Source organism: Erigeron canadensis, chromosome 9 (genome assembly GCF_010389155.1).
Source record: "Erigeron canadensis isolate Cc75 chromosome 9, C_canadensis_v1, whole genome shotgun sequence".
NCBI lineage: Eukaryota > Viridiplantae > Streptophyta > Magnoliopsida > Asterales > Asteraceae > Erigeron > Erigeron canadensis.
The window spans coordinates 36,701,908-36,720,392 of record NC_057769.1 but is presented as its reverse complement, the minus strand read 5'-3'; the positions used below and the strand labels follow the sequence as shown (position 1 = coordinate 36,720,392).

Sequence of the window (18,485 nt, the reverse complement as noted above, 5' to 3'; positions counted from 1 at the left end):
ACTTATGGTAGACATTGTACAAACATGTGTAAATATCTGGCACATGGTGCACAAAAGCTTTTTTGGAAAGAAGAGAACCTACGAACAAGCTAGGAGCACCACTTGAGCACAAGGTAGTCTTTTCCTTTTGGTCTCTCAAACGCAATAAATTTGTGGCAGCTAAAAATTAAAATATATGTTTTGGAGAGCAATAAATAAACAGTAAATATTAACCGTGTATATGATAATACCAACGTAAGTTAGATCTTCTGTGACGAACAAATATTTCACATCTTTCAAAAATATATGAGACTGTTATGTATCCAACTTAGCTGAAAAACTCTTACAACACTAATTTTTTAATAATTTGAATACATGTTTAGGTCTCCACTCGTGAATAAAAATCATGTTATACCATGCATGTTAGATATTAGCCAAATTATTCATGTGTATCTTATACTTTTAATGGCTAGTATACTTTATTAATCACTAGTTTGCATTTTAAGTCTATATTTGTATAAAAACGGTCACTTAGTGCTTTCATAAGATTCTTTATAGGTTTTATGTGATGACATGACATTTTGGAGGTAAATGGATGTTTTAATTTGATGATTGATATTGGAATTTTTTTTTTTTTTAAGAACGGCATTGATAGTGACCTCTTTTTCTTTAGAATGGCATTGATTTTGGACTTTTAGATGATATAAAACAATCTTTGTATCGGCAGAGTCGAAACGCAAATCACATGAATGATTTTGGACAAAGGTTAACGGGTGAGAATCAAAAATGGCAAACCACATGGACAGTTTTTGCACTTAAACTCTTTATACAGAGACCCTCTTCTATCTATTTCCATTTACTATATATATAAGAGCATGTGAACTCTTTAAATTGCACAAGACATTGTCACATACATAGTCTCATTCCCATTCAACTTCACCACATATATACAACAGCCCATTGTGAATGCTTTGTAACATGGCTACAACAACTGATCAGTCAGTTTCTGTAATAGGGCCTCAGTTCATTTCACCAAACCCACTTGAAATTAAAATCGAAACATTTTCTTTGGGAACATTCATAATAACCGATACTAACAACAAAATAATACTGAAAGTAAAACCATGTAACTCTACCGCACATCGTCAACTATGGATACTAGACGCCAATGACACACCCATTTTAACGCTACGCGAAAAGGTGAGTTTAATTAAGCTTCAATTTTAATCTTATAATATAATGGCAGAGAGGTTTTCTCTAAACTTGAGATTGATGACATTATATATTTCCAGAATTGGAGTGCACGGAAGAGATGGAATGTATTCAGAGGTGAAAGTAAAGCTAGTAAGGACCTTATATTCACCACAAGAAAAAACAGCATGTTCCAGTTTAAGTCTAAACTATGTGTCAACGTGTACTTGGGAAACAAAAAGAGTAGTTGCAATACTGACTTCCAAATCAAAGGAAAGTGGTCTAAGAAATGTTGTAGTATTCATATGGGAGATTCTAAAACACCGATATCCCAAGTAAGTGACTCTCATTCTTTTTAATTAATTACTTCCACTATTAATTTTATTACTGAATGAAGAAGATTAATATATCTTTTTTAACATATATATGTATATGCATGATGCATGTTATTCTTGTAGACGAATATCAAGGACGAAAAGAGCAACTTAATGGTGGTAACAATTAATCCTAACGTGGATTATGCATTTGTGGTCGCACTTATTGCAATTGTTGATGCTATGAATAGTTCGGAGATAGAAGTAGCTAAGACTGTTAAAGCCAAAGGAACTGAGCGTATGATCGATTGTATGTGTGAGATGCTCTGTGGCTGTGTTTAATTAATCGTATTAATTAGTTTCATGACGGATTTCTTCAAGATATATATATCATCTTTCAAAATATGTTGTTGTACGTGGCACATTTAATTTGTTTCATTTTCTACTTTATCACATTTCTAGGATATATATATAGTTCCATCCTTTCTTAATTATTTTGTTGTACAATTTATTCAAGTTGTTATTATCATTACTTAAATTTGTAAGTTAATGATTTTTACAATATGTGTGAGATTTTAATCGATAGTCGATACAAATATTCATTTCGGATTTTGGGGTGTGCCGTGTGCATGCCTGCGTGGTACATTCTACTGTCAACATTTTTCAAAAAGTTGGAAAATTTTACATGGTTTTCCTTTTTAGAAAACACAAATTAAGTAAAGAGTTATTATTTTTATTACCAACAAAAAAGTCATCCTAAGACTGAAATACAAAGAAAATTAAAATAAATTACAAGTTATGTCCGTTGACTATCAACTAATAGGAGCAACAATTACAATATATACATTATATATATATAGTTTTTAAATAACCTTTCCTCGATCTATATATATAACTCTACACCCACCCTCAAGATGCAGAATGAGAATGTAACATCCCTAACTTGAACAACAAATATTAAAACTGATTAGGCCCTAGGGTCACAGCTTAGTAAAGACGTCATCAAGTTGGTTTTGTGCTATTTTAAAGTTGAATCAAACCTTAAATGATCTTTTCACATGTTAAATAGCGATCAATTTAAATGTGCTTCATATGTTCATGGTAGACAGGATTATATTGGCAATATAACACAAACTGATTATCACAATGAAGAGTGATAGGTTTTAAACTAATTACATTCAACTCTTCCAATAAGCAAAACAACAATGTAAGTTCAGTAGCAGCAGCCATAGCATGGTATCCAGCTTTAGAGGACGAACAGGAAATGGTAGCTAGACTGCTTCCTAGATTTCCAACAAATCAAAAATCCGCCGAACAGAATAACATAGCCAGTGATTGACCAACGAGAAATGGGCCAAGCGGCCTAATTTAAATTAGAGTAGGCATGCATGTAGACTGAGTTGATTTGTATAATTGAGCAAAATACCATGACCGCTATGAGATACCTTAGCAAAAGATGAACCTCATCCAAATGAATATATATGTTGTTGTTTATGTATAAATCGGCTTAAAGTCTGAACCCCAAAGGCTAAATCAGGACGAGTGGGCGTGAAGAAATTAAATTTGCCAATCAAAAAACGGTAAGCGGACTGATCCTTAAGGTAAGGACTGAAGGAATCACCAATCCTAGAAAATAATTGAGAAAACCCAAATCTCCTTGGTTGAAGTAAAGCTAATATAGTTGATGTATTATTATAAGCTTTATTTAAGGATCATATATCAATCACTTTACTATGACGTTTCTAGTAGTGGTCACTTTGTAAACATAAGAATGACATCACATTAGCTTTAAGCCGCAGTATTAGTAGTTTCAATCCATTGTATTTCGTAAACTACTTGGTTATAATAAAATAATAATACATTGAAAGACCTCGTTTCATAATTTATATAAGTTTTTTTAAGCTATACACATGGGGTTAGTTGCTGCATGTGAAGGAGAAAGTCAACATAAATAGGTACATTAGTACAGTATGTTTTTATATCTGATCATTGATGCGCGGTCTTTATGGATCTTGTCATCCTGTGGAGTAATTTGCCCCTTTTAATGTATTATATTTAACTTACAAATGTAAATGATATCATAGCATTTGTAACCACGGTAAAGAGGAATGTGTAAAAAAGGTACTCATATTATTTTAAACTAAGATAATCACTCAGATACTTTTGAAGTGTGTCAGCTTTTATAATTTTACAAAAAACGCATAGCGATACGTTTAATACATAAAACTGGATCTGGTCTTACACATTAAGAGTATCTTTATTGTAATTTTACATAAAACGCACAGTGATACATTTAATATGTAACACCAGTCTTACATTTTAAGTACCAACTTGCTTAATGCAGAATTCAAACTCGAGAATATGTATTAGAGCCATTTTGAACACAAAACGTTGAACATAAACCTGACATGCGTAAACAAATACAGGATAAAATACTAATTAAACATAGTATACAGAGTTTGTACACACAGTTTATTCAGGTACGTAATACATGGTTTAGAGCTGTAAACTCGTGTCATGAATCTAAAGGCTCCCTCTTCGATCAGAAGGTAGAACAGTCCTATGTCAGAACACGTAGCACACAGATGGCAACATATCAGAAGTATGTCTCCTGTTGCATCGTGTCAAGCAATAAAGTAAGGCGCAACAATAGCACAGATTAACACACTTAAATGCAATGGTTATAGAAATTGATATAGATTTCAGACCAAATAACTACAATGTTGTGTCTGAGTTTTCCAGTCCTTTTTTTTTCCGCCTGTTTAGCTCTCAATTTCACATCAAAATAGTTTGATACAACCCTTTGAGTGGGTCACTCTCCAAGAATAAAAGAAGGGATAAAGAAACAAACTTTTGTGAAAATTTTCTCTGATTCCTTGAAAACCAAATTACAATGCTTAAATAGTAAACTTGCAAAACCTACCCTACCACTCTACATGCACTTTATTTGGAGAACATGGGATGAAAACGTGATCCCACATGCAACATGGGAAGTTATTTTCCTCATTAACAAAATTACATGTAGCCATTTGAAATAACTACTATGTTCGACTAGTTCCTCTCGTTAAGTGCCTTAAGAGGCCTTTGACATGGGCTTGAGGTCTTGGGCGACCGAGTCCAGGATTGTATCATAGTTGTTTAAAATAAACACACTTAAATGCAATGGTTATAGTAAACAAATTGACAATGTCTCTTCAATTGATCAATATGCCAATCATCCTCCAAGTAAATGGAGTGCCACCGATGTATGGAAAGTCTCTTATCAAATGAAAATGTACATGCTTTTATAAGTTATTTTTAAGAACTTAATTCATTATTGGAAACTAATATAAATAGAAGCTACATGTAGAGTCAGTTGTCACATTCAAAAAACGTATTGAAAATCAGTATCTTCACTGTAAAAGGTTGTGGTAAACACTGTACACGTGTATAAATATAAAGCATAAGTGCTTAAAAGCTCGAAGAAAGGAAGCAGACAACTTACAACTTAGGAGCACCACTTTAGCAACAGGTAGTCTTTGCCTTTCGGTCTCTCAATCACAAACTTGTGGCAGCTACAAAAATGAATGGTTTGTGGAGCGATAAATAACAGTAAACATTAACAGTGTATGATAATCGCAATCAAATACACTCATGAATGCAAAGAAATCAATAAAGAAAGATCTATTAACAGTGTATGATAATCACAATCAAATACACTCGTGATTTAAAATCATGTGTTGTGCTATGTAAAAGAATGTTAGTCAAGTTTGTTTTTGTGTGTGCTTTATTTCTTGTGTAGCAGCTTAAGCTGCTTATATGTCGTTATTTTATGGTGGATCACCTCTAGACAACTCTCAGCTATTTTTATAGCTTTCATTATTTCGCAAATATTCAAATGTTGACCATTCCTGTAAAGATTAGTACTAATGCTGAATCTCAGCTGTTTGTTCGCATATCCAACAACATTTTGGGATGTGGTGATAAGAAACGATTACACTAAGAGACAGAGTACTGGGATATAAGGAACTTTACCTGAATCTGAAAAAGCTAGTGAAGGTAAATTTAGCACCTTTCAAGATGACCCCAAAGTCATCAAAAGAATAGCCAATGATTTTTGCGTACGTCTTGACTTCCCATGCCCGTCCATGAAAACCATCAGGAAGATATGGTTATCATGTTTTCCAGCCAAATACTCTTCAAAATTGCACAACCCTGTCAATACATTCCTGACCTCGCCTGGTTTCACTTTAATGATCATCCGATATCTGTCCGGATTGGCCCTGTTTTTAAAAGCTGTGAGCCTGGCTCCCATTTCTTCAACTATAAGGAACTGTCCTTAGTGTTGAGCTGAATTAGTAAACCAAGGGAAGACAAGCAATTGATATTGATTCACGAGTCACAATCCTTAAAGAAATAGTTTATCATATTTTGATCGTTACACTTACCAGCCAAATGAAGACAACTCTGTTGAACCAATATCATTTCACGGGTCACAGTCATTGCATTAGTATTTTTATCTCAGATTGATGCTGCCATTTTGTTTTCTTTGACAAATTGTAACCTTATATATGGAATCATGCAAAAGCATCAAGGCTAATACTATTATTTTTTGTTGTTCCTAACTAAAGTTATAATCCATTCAATAAATTATCTATATGGAGCTTCCAGAAACTTTCATCAGAGAAACTTCAATAACACTCTGGATATCAACTTAAAAGTAAAAATGGCCTGAAACTGTGACCTATAAGGTACACAAACTTCTATTTATCTGCTACCATAAAGAATTCAAGATTTCTGGTCACATGTGTACGAACCAAAAAAAAAAGGTTCTAGCTTATGCTAGAATTTTCAACACTCAGGACCTACTAACCCGGATCTGACCCTCATGACATGGGTCAAACAAGGTGTTAAGTTGAAGGGTTCACTTTGGGTCAAATGGGATAGTTTATCTCTGAAAAACAAACTAAAAAAAACAACAAACTTACTAATAAACTGTATTATAGCTATGAGTACATAATAGTAACAAACACAGCATAAGTTTAAATTGTACCAAAATGTGTTTGACCAAAGTTCAAAACATGCTTAGATTTTAGAGGGTGGACTCTATATTTACTTTTAATAAAAGCTTCATTTGAAAAAAACCATGTTTGCAGGTGGACCCGTTGAACCAATGTGATTGGGTGGTGGGTCAGAAATACATAAACTTAATCCGTTATTTTTCAAGTAGATTGCAGGTTGAGTCTGAGTATTGCATCCCTGTAAAGCTGAGGGGGTCAATCCAAGTCAAACCCAGAAAAACCCCCATCTAATCTTGGCTCCCATATCTTCTGATACCCAACCATTTTTGCGTAAATCTATATAAATAAGTACGTGAGAGGTTTAATGTATCATAATAAAAATTTAAGAAAATTTGAGTCCTTTAAAATTAAGTTAGAATCATACCCAACTTTCAACGACTTTGAGCTGTTAACACTATATAATTTTAAGGCCCCATTTTGCCTTTATAGAATTTACAATTAAGTTAGGCTCATGGCAAATAATAAAAAATTACGCAAAAATCCTTGGCTACAGCAGTAAAGAATGAAGGAGACGAAGATCGGAAGACCTGGGTATGACGTGGATTAACGCCGGCAGATTTCTCCGGTTGCTTTCTGGCCTGGCGGTTGTTTTACATCAGCTAGCTTGTACGTTCTTCCGATCAATGGTGGATATATGATGGGTTTAAAAATTATGTCAAAATAAACGTTGACCTTTATTATACTCGTATTGATTATTGTGGTACCTTGATTACTTCTGCCTTTCCAAAAAAACTTTGATTATCGGACACTTTTGGTCCTTCAAAACGATCGTTGTTCAACTTTCATTCTTGTAACTTAAAGGCAAACATTTTTTCTTGAGATAAGTGCGCCTCTAACTAACTATAATCATATATTTATAGTGTGAACGAACTATCTAAAAATGTTCAAATCAACAGCCGCTGACCAATCAAAACTTTGCACGTGGCGGCTCATATGAGTTGTCACGTATGTCATATTACATAACTTGGACAATTTATCAAGTTGTTAACATACAACGTCCAAAACTTTAATTCGTTCCTATTATACACTTTAATTCGTCCAAAACTTTAATTAGTTACATTTCAAGTTACTTAACTCAAAATCTGACATGGACTCTGACCAGGATGACGTTATATAATTTTTTTTTTTTCTTTTTGTCTTGCATGCAAATCAATAAAAATAACACGGGTATATATGATAAACATTTAATGATGTTTGATATTAGTAACATTGCTCTACTCGATCACACAGATTAAAACATATCCATCTATCAATACTATATATGATATATCTAAACAAAACTCATTCAAATCTCTCGCTCTCACTCATTCTTTGTCTCCCTATTGTTCTTTTTCTATAAACCAAACTTACAAATTGTTAGAGATTTTAATGTAATTAGATTAATTTGTCAATTTAGTCATAATATGACTGCTTGAGTCATATGTGTTTGTTTTAATGTATCCACAAACAATTTCACGCCGGTGGTTTCTATCACACATTTTATCAAACATTTTGTAGGCATCATGAGGATGAGTATATGAGAAAAAAAAAATTCAAACCTCAAATTGAATAAGTGTAAATTACATAAAGAAAATCAAACCCTGTGTAAAAGATTGATCAATGATATCTTTTACAAATTGCAATGCTGAATTCTGGAAATCGATGGAAGACTATTTATGGTAACAAGTAGTGTAAGGTTTCGATACCTTATAAAATAAGATATAACAGACTAAAAAAATAAAACCATTTCTTTGGTATCACATGTGTCTTGCCGATTTTGAACTCAAACAGAATAAAATCATTTCTGTTGAGTTGAACTTCAATTCCATGAACACAAACAGAATAAAATCATTTCTAAGCTCAAATGCTGAGTTGAACTTCCATACAATACGCAGCTCCATCAACAGATCCAGAGATCTGCAATACAGTATATCATCTTAAAATTAGTATCTCTTTTTACCTATATTGAACATCAGAAACTTTGCCCATTCATCTACTCATCATGTATATTTTATGAATACATAATGCTAGTTTGCAGAACAATATACAAAAGATATGAAAGGAAGTCAACTTTGGCAAAACTATATATGAGAACTTACTTGGAATGCCAACGCCTCCTTAAGTTTTTCCAGAACTTCTTTTGCGGTTGGCCGTTTTACTCTATCGTCGTGTAAGCACTGGTAGGCGATCGTTTTGAATGCAATCAATGCTTTTGGCTGGATCTGTTTCCTTATAGCCTCAAGTACAAAGTCATCAATTTTTCCTTTTTCAAAGATCTCTTTGACAATGACACCTTTTAGAAATTTCCCACACATTATCTCAAACAAAACCACACCAAATGAATAAATGTCGGATTCTTTTGTTAAGAAACCCGATTCTAAGTAAAGGGGGTCCAAGTACCCCTCCGTGCCGCATGGATGTTCAATTGCATAGTCTGTCTCCTGATTTATTGGACTTATCAAGGAAAGTCCAAAATCAGCAAGTTTTGCATTCCACTTATCATTTAGTAGAATATTTGGAGTTTTGATGTCCCTGTGTATCACTATTGCTTGTTTTCCCGCTCCTCCGTGAAGGAAAGCCAGGGCAGTTGCAACATTAATACATATATTAAGCCGTTTCATCCAAGTAAGATGAGCATCCTTCAAATACCTATCAAGACTTCCTCGAGAGGCATACTCGTAAACAATGACTTTTTCATCTTTTTCATTACAGTATCCCACAAGAGAGATGATATCCTCATGTTTATACTCAAAAAGTATTTGGAGCTCAGTCCTAAATTGTAATTCCCCTTGCCCATGCCTTGTATCTAATCGCTTTGCAACAACGGTATTGAACCCATCACCTTCTGGAACTTTTACTTTATAAACTTTCCCAAATCCACCTCTGCCAATGCGATTGTCATCATGGAAGTTTTGTGTGGCTAATTTTATGATTTCAAGTGAAATTATGGGTTCGTCCTTGCTTTCCTGTCAACCATGAGACACAGAACTTATTGTACATACATTCATAGTAATTTGAAGATTATAATATGATTAATATCATTATAAGTGAGCCTAGAAGTCAATATTATAGTGAAGAAAAAATATTGAATAGTTGTGTCATTGTGTGCTCTTCGAAAAACATTATTCTTTTCTTTTGAAATGATAATAATTACCAGCAGACAGGGATCATAAGTATGATGTGTAAGAAAGGTTTTGCTTTACGATATTATAGGCCTTACCTGAAAGGATAACGCTTCCTGGAGCTCCTTGACGACCATTTTCATTGTTGGACGTTGTTGTTGGGTTTCTGCTATGCACTCGTGTGAAATTTTTGCAAATTTCTCGAAAGAATCTTTGTTGGGTCCTTTATTTAGACTAAAATTGTTTTCACCACGTTCTTCTTTCAATAAAGGATCTATTATTTCCATTAGTGTTCCCCTTTGTAAAAATTGTCGTGCCATATACACCAGCTCAAATCTGTATTTGTCACTCCTTTTAGCGAATATTGGGTCATTGGCCAACCTCCCACATAGGACTTCAAAGAGAACGACACCAAAACTATATACATCCGATTCTGTCTTCAACTTATGAGTCGCTGCATAATCTGGATCTATGTAACAAGGAGTGCCATATATAAGAGTGTCACAGATAGTGTCATCTTCTTGATTTAGGAACAACGACTGCCCAAATTGAACGATCTTTGCCCTCCAGTTTTCGTCCAACATAATACAGAAGCTCTTAATATCACGGTGTATTATCATCTTTTGGTCCTCCATCTCAGAATGAAGGTAATTCAATGCATTTGCGACATCGAGGCAGATTTTCAATCGTTTTGTCCAAGTAAGAGAACGCCTCATGTCGGTGTTTCTCCAATAATCAGAAAGGTATCCATTAGAAAGATGCTCAAAGACAAGGATCATTTCAGAACCTTCGTCACAAAATCCAATTAGTTTGATTATGTTAGGATGCTTACAAGTAGCAAACATTTGAATTTCTTTATCAAACCAATTTTCTACACACTTTCCTACCGGGAGGAAGCGTTTTATAATAACTGCAATGCGTCTCTTCAGTGGTTCACCTTTATTCTTCCCTTCTTTCAGATGATTTTCTATATCAAAATGCTCTAATTCTGCTGTGTAGATGATATCGTATTCAGATTCTCTCATATGGTATGCCTTGGAAAAGTCATCGGTGGCCAACTTTATATCACTTAAGGGAATCTTCAAGTTTTCCAATTTCTTTATCTGTAACATTGTGAAAAAGGGGTGGGGAGGTTATTGTCAATCTTCTTGGCAAAACAGTATTTACCGTGCAATTTCTGAAAGAAGGTTTATAAGAAAAAACTGGTAAATGCAGTATATGCTACCCAGATCACCTAAGCCCTGTAGTGACATTTTGGCTACATTCTCGAGTTTTTTTTCCAAAGGAAAAGAAAGGGAAAGATAAGAAAAATCACCTTTTTGCATTCTTGAGTCGTTTTTCCAAAAGATAAAAAAGTGAAGGGAAGGAAAAATCAAGGTTTTATCCCCCAAAAGTTTTCTGGCCATTTTGGCCTGATTTGGAAGGAAACTCGTGGAAGTGGTGGTTGCAGGTGGTAGTTGCCGGTTTCCGGTGGTGGTTGGGTTGCAGGGGGTGGTTGCAGGCGGTGGTTGCAGGTTTCCGGTGGTGGTTGCAGGTTTCCGGTGGCGGTTGCGTGGAAGGGGTGGTTGCAAGTGGAAAGGGTGGTTTCCGACGGTGGTTGGAGGTTTTCGGCGGTGGTTGCAAGTTTCCGGCGGTGCTTGCAGGTTTCCGGCGATTGTTCCGATTATTTTTCTTTCACTTTCCTTTCAAACTCAAGAATGACTTTTATAAATCTAATCTTCTATCCTTTCTTCCCTTATCCAATCTTCCACTTTCTTTTCTTTTAAAAAAAACTCAAGAATACACTCTTTGTGTTTCATCCTACTTTATTGTAACTTCCCAAGTCCTTTTGCTTTGACCGTTGACCATCGCTAGTTTTCGTCAATTCCGTTAATTAATGTGTGAATAAAATGTTTTTATGCGTTTTAATGTGCTCAAAAGTTGAATGTATAAATGTGCCTTAAGATAAAGTGTACGGTGATTAGACTAAAAGGAGTGGGGAGAAAGGGAGGGAGGAACGACTTGCGCCATGTGTCATGTAGTATAAGAAAAGTTGCCCCTTAAAAAAGGTGAAAATAGGTGAATTTTGAAAAGTGGACGACTTGCGCCATGTGACATGGGGTTTGTATTTATATAGAGGGGAAGAATAAAAAATAATAAAAAAAGGGAATATTCCTTGTTCTTTTCTTGATCCACGCAAAAGTCAAAAGAGGGACTTGTGGAGGTCGCCTAAAAGGGGGAGTTGCAGAAGGGGGCGGTGTGCGGGGCGACATTAGACAACTTTGGGACATTAGACAACTTTGGGCGAGGAACGGTGTAAAGTCGCCCCACTCCTTTCGGTCTTTAAGTGATTATTTAAGTGTGATTATTTAAGTGATTAGTAAGCCATAAAGTGTTCCTTAGACTAAAAGGAGTGGGGCGACTGATCTACACCGTTCCTCGCCCAAAGTCGTCCAAAGTCGTCCCACACACCGTCCCCCTTCGGCAACCCCCCCCCCCTTCAGACGATCTCCACAAGTCACCCCTCCTCTTTTGACTTTTGTGTGGATCAAGGAAAGGATAAGGAATATTCCTTTTTTTATTATAATTTTTTTCTCTTCCCCCTCTCTATATATACAACACTTTCTTATCCCACATGCCACATGGTGCAAGTCGCCTCACTCTCCAAAATTCACCCATTTCCACATTTTTTAAGGGCAACTCTTCTTACACTACATGACACATGGCGCAAGTCGCACCTCCCTACTTTTCTTCCCACTCCTCTTAGTCGATATTAAAGGGTAATTAAGCGACAAATAGATCAAATTAATGGAAGTGTATGGACTTTTTTTAATTAATGGAAGTGTATGGACTTTTTTTTTGTTGAACGACCAACTCCAATTCGAGAAGAAGTGTAGGAACTTAGATATCATAATTAGAAAGTAGGTCATAAAAATATAGGACTTAATATACATGAGTTACATCCCTAATTCCGTCATAATTCACAAAACACTCTCACACACAAAACTGTAAGTGCTTTTGTAGAGTTTTCAGCGATTTCATGACTAAACGATTCTGGCCATAAAGGTTGGGAACGAATAATTTGGTCAAAGGATGTTGTTTTGGTTCGTTAATTGTTTAATTAATAGAAGTAATTGTTAATTAACTGAGTTTGTGGCATCAAGTTTCTAACTTGATTGATTTAACTTGTTTTAATAACGATTATAAGCAAACCCCAGGGATTTAGTTAGTCCAGTGGTATCCATCACCCATGATGCTTAGGGCTACAGAGAAAGTCTTAAATGATGAGTGTTCAATCCTTAAAGATGCCCATATCCAGTAAAAATAAAGTGGAGGGGTTGCATTGAATGGTATAGGTAGGTATCCAAACTAAAGGATACCAGGGAAAAAAAAGGATACCAGGGACCGGGTTCCTTCTTACTAACGTTTTTAATGCTTCCATTGAATGTTGAAAGGATATCTTTAAAGCTATTATGTGCATTTGGTGGTGGCATATATGGAAGACGAGGAATAATATAGCTCATGACGACCTCAAGGAAAGTGGAAACTATCTGTTTAATTCCATTACTTCTTTGACGTTCTTTCGGATTGGTAATCGATGTCGTGATTTTCATGCTTGGTGGGATGATTTTAGATGTTTGTAAAGGAGGTTATGAGCGGTTTTTTGCTTGGACAATAGTTCGATTTGCATTCTCTTTATATTTGTACTCTTAATCTTTAGGGATGGCAAAAACAACCCGACCCGACGGGGAAACCCGATACCCGAACCCGTTCGGGGCAGGGACTGGGGCATGTCCACCCCGACCCGACCCGACCCGACCCGACCCGATATCAATACCTATATATATATATATATATATATTTATAAGTGATTAATTTTGAATTTATATTTCACCTTTGTAATTACAATGTTTCACACTTATATCAACTAATTTGTATCTACATTCCACACTTGTATATTCATTTCTCAAAACATCAAGAACATGTAAAATTATTTCTCAAATTAAACAAGATTTTAGTAATTATTATTCAAAAATAACTATTCTTGTCGGGTCAGGTTTCGGGTTTTGGGGCATTATTTTACCCCTAACGGGGTCCCCGATAAGGTACCCGATGGGTATCGGGTCGGGTCGCATATTCCTTATCGGGTTCGGGTTCGAGTTTGACACTACCCACCCCGAACCCGACCCATTGCCATTCCTATTAATCTTCTAGGGTTTTGCTAATTGGATTTTTAATAATATATTCGTCCGTTCTAAACAAAATATAAGAGTATACGGATGAAGTTATCAAGCCATCTATGGATAATATTTTTCGAAAATTCAAAATTAAAGATCATAAGGGCAAATTATATTATTGGATTTATATCTTTATCTTTAATCTTTATTATATTAATAAACAAACTACTCTCCCCCTTTTCAATTCTCTACCTTTAAAATACTCAAAATACCTTAATTTTCAACACATTCCTAACTCACACACTAAATCTACCCAATATATCCTTAAAATATTTCACACTCATATTTATCCAAACTATCTTCCTTTATTAATTAATTTAAATATTTCTACCTAATATCTCTATAATAATTATACTACCATTTACGTCAATTACTTTTAGATTAATAACCACGTCGTTACCACCATCGCCACTAGCACCATCCGTTGCCGCTACCGCCGCTGCATTGCGCGAATTTCCATCTCTTCCCTTATAAAGCAAAGCCATCATTTTTTCCTTTAATTTTCTATCTTAAAGATATCTAATATATCCTTGAACTCTTATATTACCTACACACAATACACATTGACTACTAAAATTACCCGTATAATTTTCTTATCCAAACAAATACACAGGCAAAAAGAAATCAAGCCTCCAACCCATCTTCTCTCTCACTTTTTTTTTCTCTTGCTACCCTCCCAAATACACAGGCAAAAAGAATCGTAATTGTATATTTTCAAATAATTACTTGTAAGCAATAGGAGTGTTATGTTTTGGTTAAGTTTTCCTCAACATCGAAAATTATGGTTGTCTCTGCAATTTGTGGGTACCCTTCAAGTAACTTTGAATGTACAATGCGTTAATTTGCATATTGGATTTCTTTTTTAAATACCCTTCCTAAGTTCCCATGCTTATTTTGAAAACAACTTTTCCTATTTGATAATTTTAAGACAGCTTGTATCTATCATTTTCTCGTTAATCTATACTTCCATAGTAACTTGCATCTATCATTTTCTCGTTAAACATGCACTCCACCACTAATACATCATCATCAAGCTCAATTCATATAGAATTCACTCCTATAATTGTCTTTTTTGGTTTATGTGTTATTAAATTAGTATTTTTAATTTTATTAATCAAATGTGTTTTTTATTTAATATAATATGTTAATTAGTATAGTTCGAATATAATATCCAAAACATAGTTCAAATTAAAAGAAAAAGTAAATCTTACTGAATCTGCATTTCTCAACTCTTCCACCGATTTTTTGACTTCGTCGACGTCTTCAACCATGTATGGTTCCTCCTTTTAAGAAATAATATGGTGGGAAATAAAATATTATTGTGTGAAAAACACAAAATAATATTAATTCTTAACAATAAAAGGATCTTACATATTTAAAACTCCACTTAAGTTTCATGGATTTCTGAAATTCATCGCCAACATGCATCGTATCTAACTGCCCCTAAGGAGAAATAAATAATAAAATAAAAAAAAATGTTTGAATTGAATTACTGTTCAAAGTAAAAGTATCTACCAATAAACTAAAACAGGATTGTAGCATCCTTCAATCAATACATGGCTTAATATTTAAGCAACGTGTCCCTTTTAATCTATATCCTAATTTATAGTTTTCTAATACTAATCAAATTTGTTATATTATATTTGATAATTTACTTATTATATTTTTTGTTATAAAGTTGTACGTTCGTATGTACCTTACTTTAGCTATTTATATAAATAAATTAGTTATAAGTTTGTATGTTCGCCGTATGTCCCTTACTTTAGTAATTTATGATTAAAATTAGTCTTAATAAATCCTATATATATTATTTCTATTCTATCTATCCAGACGTATACTAAATTAATAAATAATAAATCTACAATATACCTACACTTATACTTATCTATCAATAAATTAAAATAGTAAATCGATAAATATACTTTTACCCATATTTAGATAACAAGTTATCTACCAATAAACTAAAACAAGATTAAGATGTCTTTGAAAACGACATGTAGAGTAATCCTTGATTGACACATGTCCTTTTAATTTATTTACATTAATAAATTAGCTTTTTAATTGTATATAGATTCAATTTTCTTATTAGACTTCTCTAACCCGATTTTGGCTTATAAATACAAAACAAATTATAACCTTATTTGATTGTTCGTTTTCTCATTAATAGAATTGTTTCTTTTTCCTTCTCAATTCTTCAACTCCTATTATTTATATTACTTATAATAAGTTATTAACGTACATAAAGACTTCAAAACTTTGAGTCTACATTCCGAAATCACAAAGTTATTTGTCGTCATCCACTATGTTTACAAGTTTTCGATTTTGATGTGATTGTAAATATTTAGGGTAAATCCAAAACTATAACTAAAAATATATTATATTTATCATTATTGTTTATTATTATTTAGCTTCGATCATCAGTTTACTTTAATAATAACTTTTTTTTACTCACAAATTATGTATGCGGCATATTTGAATTTCTTTATAATACAATATATATAGCTACCGTACATCGTACGAGTATTAAGACTAGTGTATATATATATAGGGGATGAGAATATAAGGCTGTTAGGTACTTAAGCTTAGATGTCGGACACTCACATATTAATTTTTTAAATCATAAAAATAATGGGGCTCAAACATTTATTCATTAAACTATAAATAATAAAATATTAGTATGCGAGGGTTCCACACTTAAGCTTAGGTTATATATATAACACCCCGCCTTACCACAACACAATATTGTCCGCTTTGCCCGCAGGCTCACGGCTTTGTTTATGGTTGCTCGGGTAAACTTTCCAGTAGGGTCACCCATAAGGAATTACTTATAAGTGACATTACTTATAGCTAGGATCTCCCTTGTATGCCAGCGATGTATGCTTTTTCTAAAGCATACATCTTAACATACAAGGGAATCCTGGATATAAGTGACATCATTGGTCTTACATAACACAATGCGTTTTGGGCGTATTGGTTGTGGATGGGAGGAGATGCCTTATGGGTGACCCTTCTGGGAAGTTTACTCGAGTAATGTCTTAGGTAAGGGCATTTTTTAAAAAATTTTAAGTTTTGGACAAACTTCAACAGCAAATGATATTCAAGATCACCTAAAGGTGTCTAAGAACACCCCATTGGAGATAGCCTAAGAAAGATGTATAATGGTTTTATAACACATATAGATTCATTATTTGGCCATGAAAACATATTAAAAAAAAGGTAATTGAGGGAACCCTTGCCCCGGTACCACAATTGAATACCCATTGACTCATCCTGTATGAGTCATATGATGCCAGTAAAATACCTCCATCCTAATCCCCACATGATTTAGGCATCCCGAAGGATCAAACCTGCGTATTTAAACTTCACATATGGGTCTAGGCTTCATTGGTAACGAGTACCTTAAAAAGTTATTTTTTGTGCCTGGCAAAGATCAAACCTAAGACATTAAGGTCACAAAGTGTTTGCCATGAAAACATATTTGCAAAAGCTTTCGTCGTCACATTCAAAATGTATCCCAAACGGCTAAAGTAAACTATACGCATTCCTTCTTATAAATAATGAAAACAAAAAATCATAAAAGATAATATAAATTTATTTCTTTATCTTTATATTTTTATAAAAATTCTAGCTTTCTATTTTATTTTAGTTTTTGGATTAAGTCACAAGAAAGTTAGTTCAAAAATAACTTAATTGCCCTTTTTCTCCTTCATGAATAAATTTACATCATAAACTTTTATTATATTAATTTACAATCTAAGTCTTTATCTTCTAAGCTATTTACACTATGACTTTCACATTACTAGTTTTGGCTTCCTTTGGATCGGTCACCGTGACAAGATGTCGAAGATAAGCTGGGACAAATGGAATGAGAACCCACTGATCGACAGGTAATAGTGTGCTTTATTTGGTTTTGTCCTCGAGGAATTTTGTATTATGTTGCTTTGTTTTTGTCTTGTCCTCGGACCTTGTATGGGGTTGTATCAAAAACATCACAAGGTGAAAACCGGTAATTCGGCCCTTGTTGATGAGGTTTTTTTTGTGTCTCGAATCATTGTAATTGGCACAAGTTTTTTTAAACTTTTTTACAACCTTTGCAGTTAAAGCTCCAGGTCTAGATTAGTTTAGTGTTGGTTTCTAGAGTGCAAGTGTTTTTGTAATTATACTTTTTGACCTCTAGCAACTTGCTAACGGGTCCTTAATATATATATATACACTTTATTGTCGTTTAAAAAAAAAAACTTTCACATCGGTTATATACATTAATTTATACCAAATATATTTTTTAAGTTGTACATGATCTTGAATGTTATTGTATGTATATATAGTAATTTTAATACACATATGATGTAGAAATTCAGTATATATTATTTGATCATTTTTTTATATTAAAGAATTAAAATATTGAATAAAAAGTATAATATATACGTTTTTTGTGTATTTATAAGAAATTTGATGTTAATAAACTAATTTTCCTTATGAAAATTTAATGTTTCATGTGAAAATTAGAGCCTGGTATGTGCTTTAAGAGGATGATTTCCATATTGTAATATCAGTGTGCAAGTTATGATTTATGAACGTTACAGTTTTGTCTTTATCCGTCATTTATGAACATCTACCAATAAA

The 18,485-nt window shown here is 33.7% G+C and overlaps 2 protein-coding genes and 1 long non-coding RNA gene across 12 annotated transcripts; 1 reads left to right on the top strand and 2 right to left on the bottom strand.

The window, feature by feature from the left end:
- The first annotated feature begins 1,321 nt into the window (after positions 1 to 1,321).
- LOC122581005 (protein LURP-one-related 15-like) lies at positions 1,322 to 1,895 on the top strand. Its single transcript, XM_043753148.1, has 2 exons — positions 1,322 to 1,505; positions 1,629 to 1,895. The coding sequence occupies exons 1-2, from the start codon at positions 1,359 to 1,361 to the stop codon at positions 1,824 to 1,826; spliced, it is 345 nt and encodes a 114-aa protein (XP_043609083.1). The 5' UTR covers positions 1,322 to 1,358; the 3' UTR covers positions 1,827 to 1,895.
- Positions 1,896 to 3,819: 1,924 nt separating this feature from the next.
- Positions 3,820 to 7,175, bottom strand: LOC122582278. Of its 10 annotated transcripts, none has more exons than XR_006321148.1 (5): positions 7,072 to 7,175; positions 5,912 to 5,930; positions 5,499 to 5,813; positions 4,969 to 5,038; positions 3,820 to 4,095 (listed from the first exon to the last, which is right to left on the bottom strand). It is a non-coding gene; the product is annotated as an uncharacterized LOC122582278 (long non-coding RNA). The 10 variants fall into 10 exon arrangements; XR_006321152.1 differs by having other exon boundaries at positions 5,499 to 5,796; XR_006321149.1 differs by lacking the exon at positions 7,072 to 7,175 and adding an exon at positions 7,018 to 7,032.
- A 1,208-nt stretch (positions 7,176 to 8,383) lies between these two features.
- LOC122583757 (probable LRR receptor-like serine/threonine-protein kinase At5g48740) lies at positions 8,384 to 10,757 on the bottom strand. The gene is made up of 3 exons (XM_043756131.1): positions 9,744 to 10,757; positions 8,623 to 9,489; positions 8,384 to 8,440 (listed from the first exon to the last, which is right to left on the bottom strand). The coding sequence occupies exons 1-3, from the start codon at positions 10,755 to 10,757 to the stop codon at positions 8,384 to 8,386; spliced, it is 1,938 nt and encodes a 645-aa protein (XP_043612066.1).
- Positions 10,758 to 18,485: the final 7,728 nt, after the last annotated feature.

What these genes read in the sequence shown, in the direction of transcription:
- LOC122583757 (XM_043756131.1), bottom strand. Translation starts at nt 10,757, where the DNA reads ATGTTACAGATAAAGAAATTGGAAAACTTGAAGATTCCCTTAAGTGAT. An exon ending in AGGAAGCGTTATCCTTTCAG is followed by an intron (nt 9,490 to 9,743) that starts GTAAGGCCTATA and finishes CATGGTTGACAG; the next exon opens with GAAAGCAAGGACGAACCCAT. An exon ending in AGGAGGCGTTGGCATTCCAA is followed by an intron (nt 8,441 to 8,622) that starts GTAAGTTCTCAT and finishes ACTGTATTGCAG; the next exon opens with ATCTCTGGATCTGTTGATGG.
- LOC122581005 (XM_043753148.1), top strand. Translation starts at nt 1,359, where the DNA reads ATGTTCCAGTTTAAGTCTAAACTATGTGTCAACGTGTACTTGGGAAAC. An exon ending in CTAAAACACCGATATCCCAA is followed by an intron (nt 1,506 to 1,628) that starts GTAAGTGACTCT and finishes TTATTCTTGTAG; the next exon opens with ACGAATATCAAGGACGAAAA.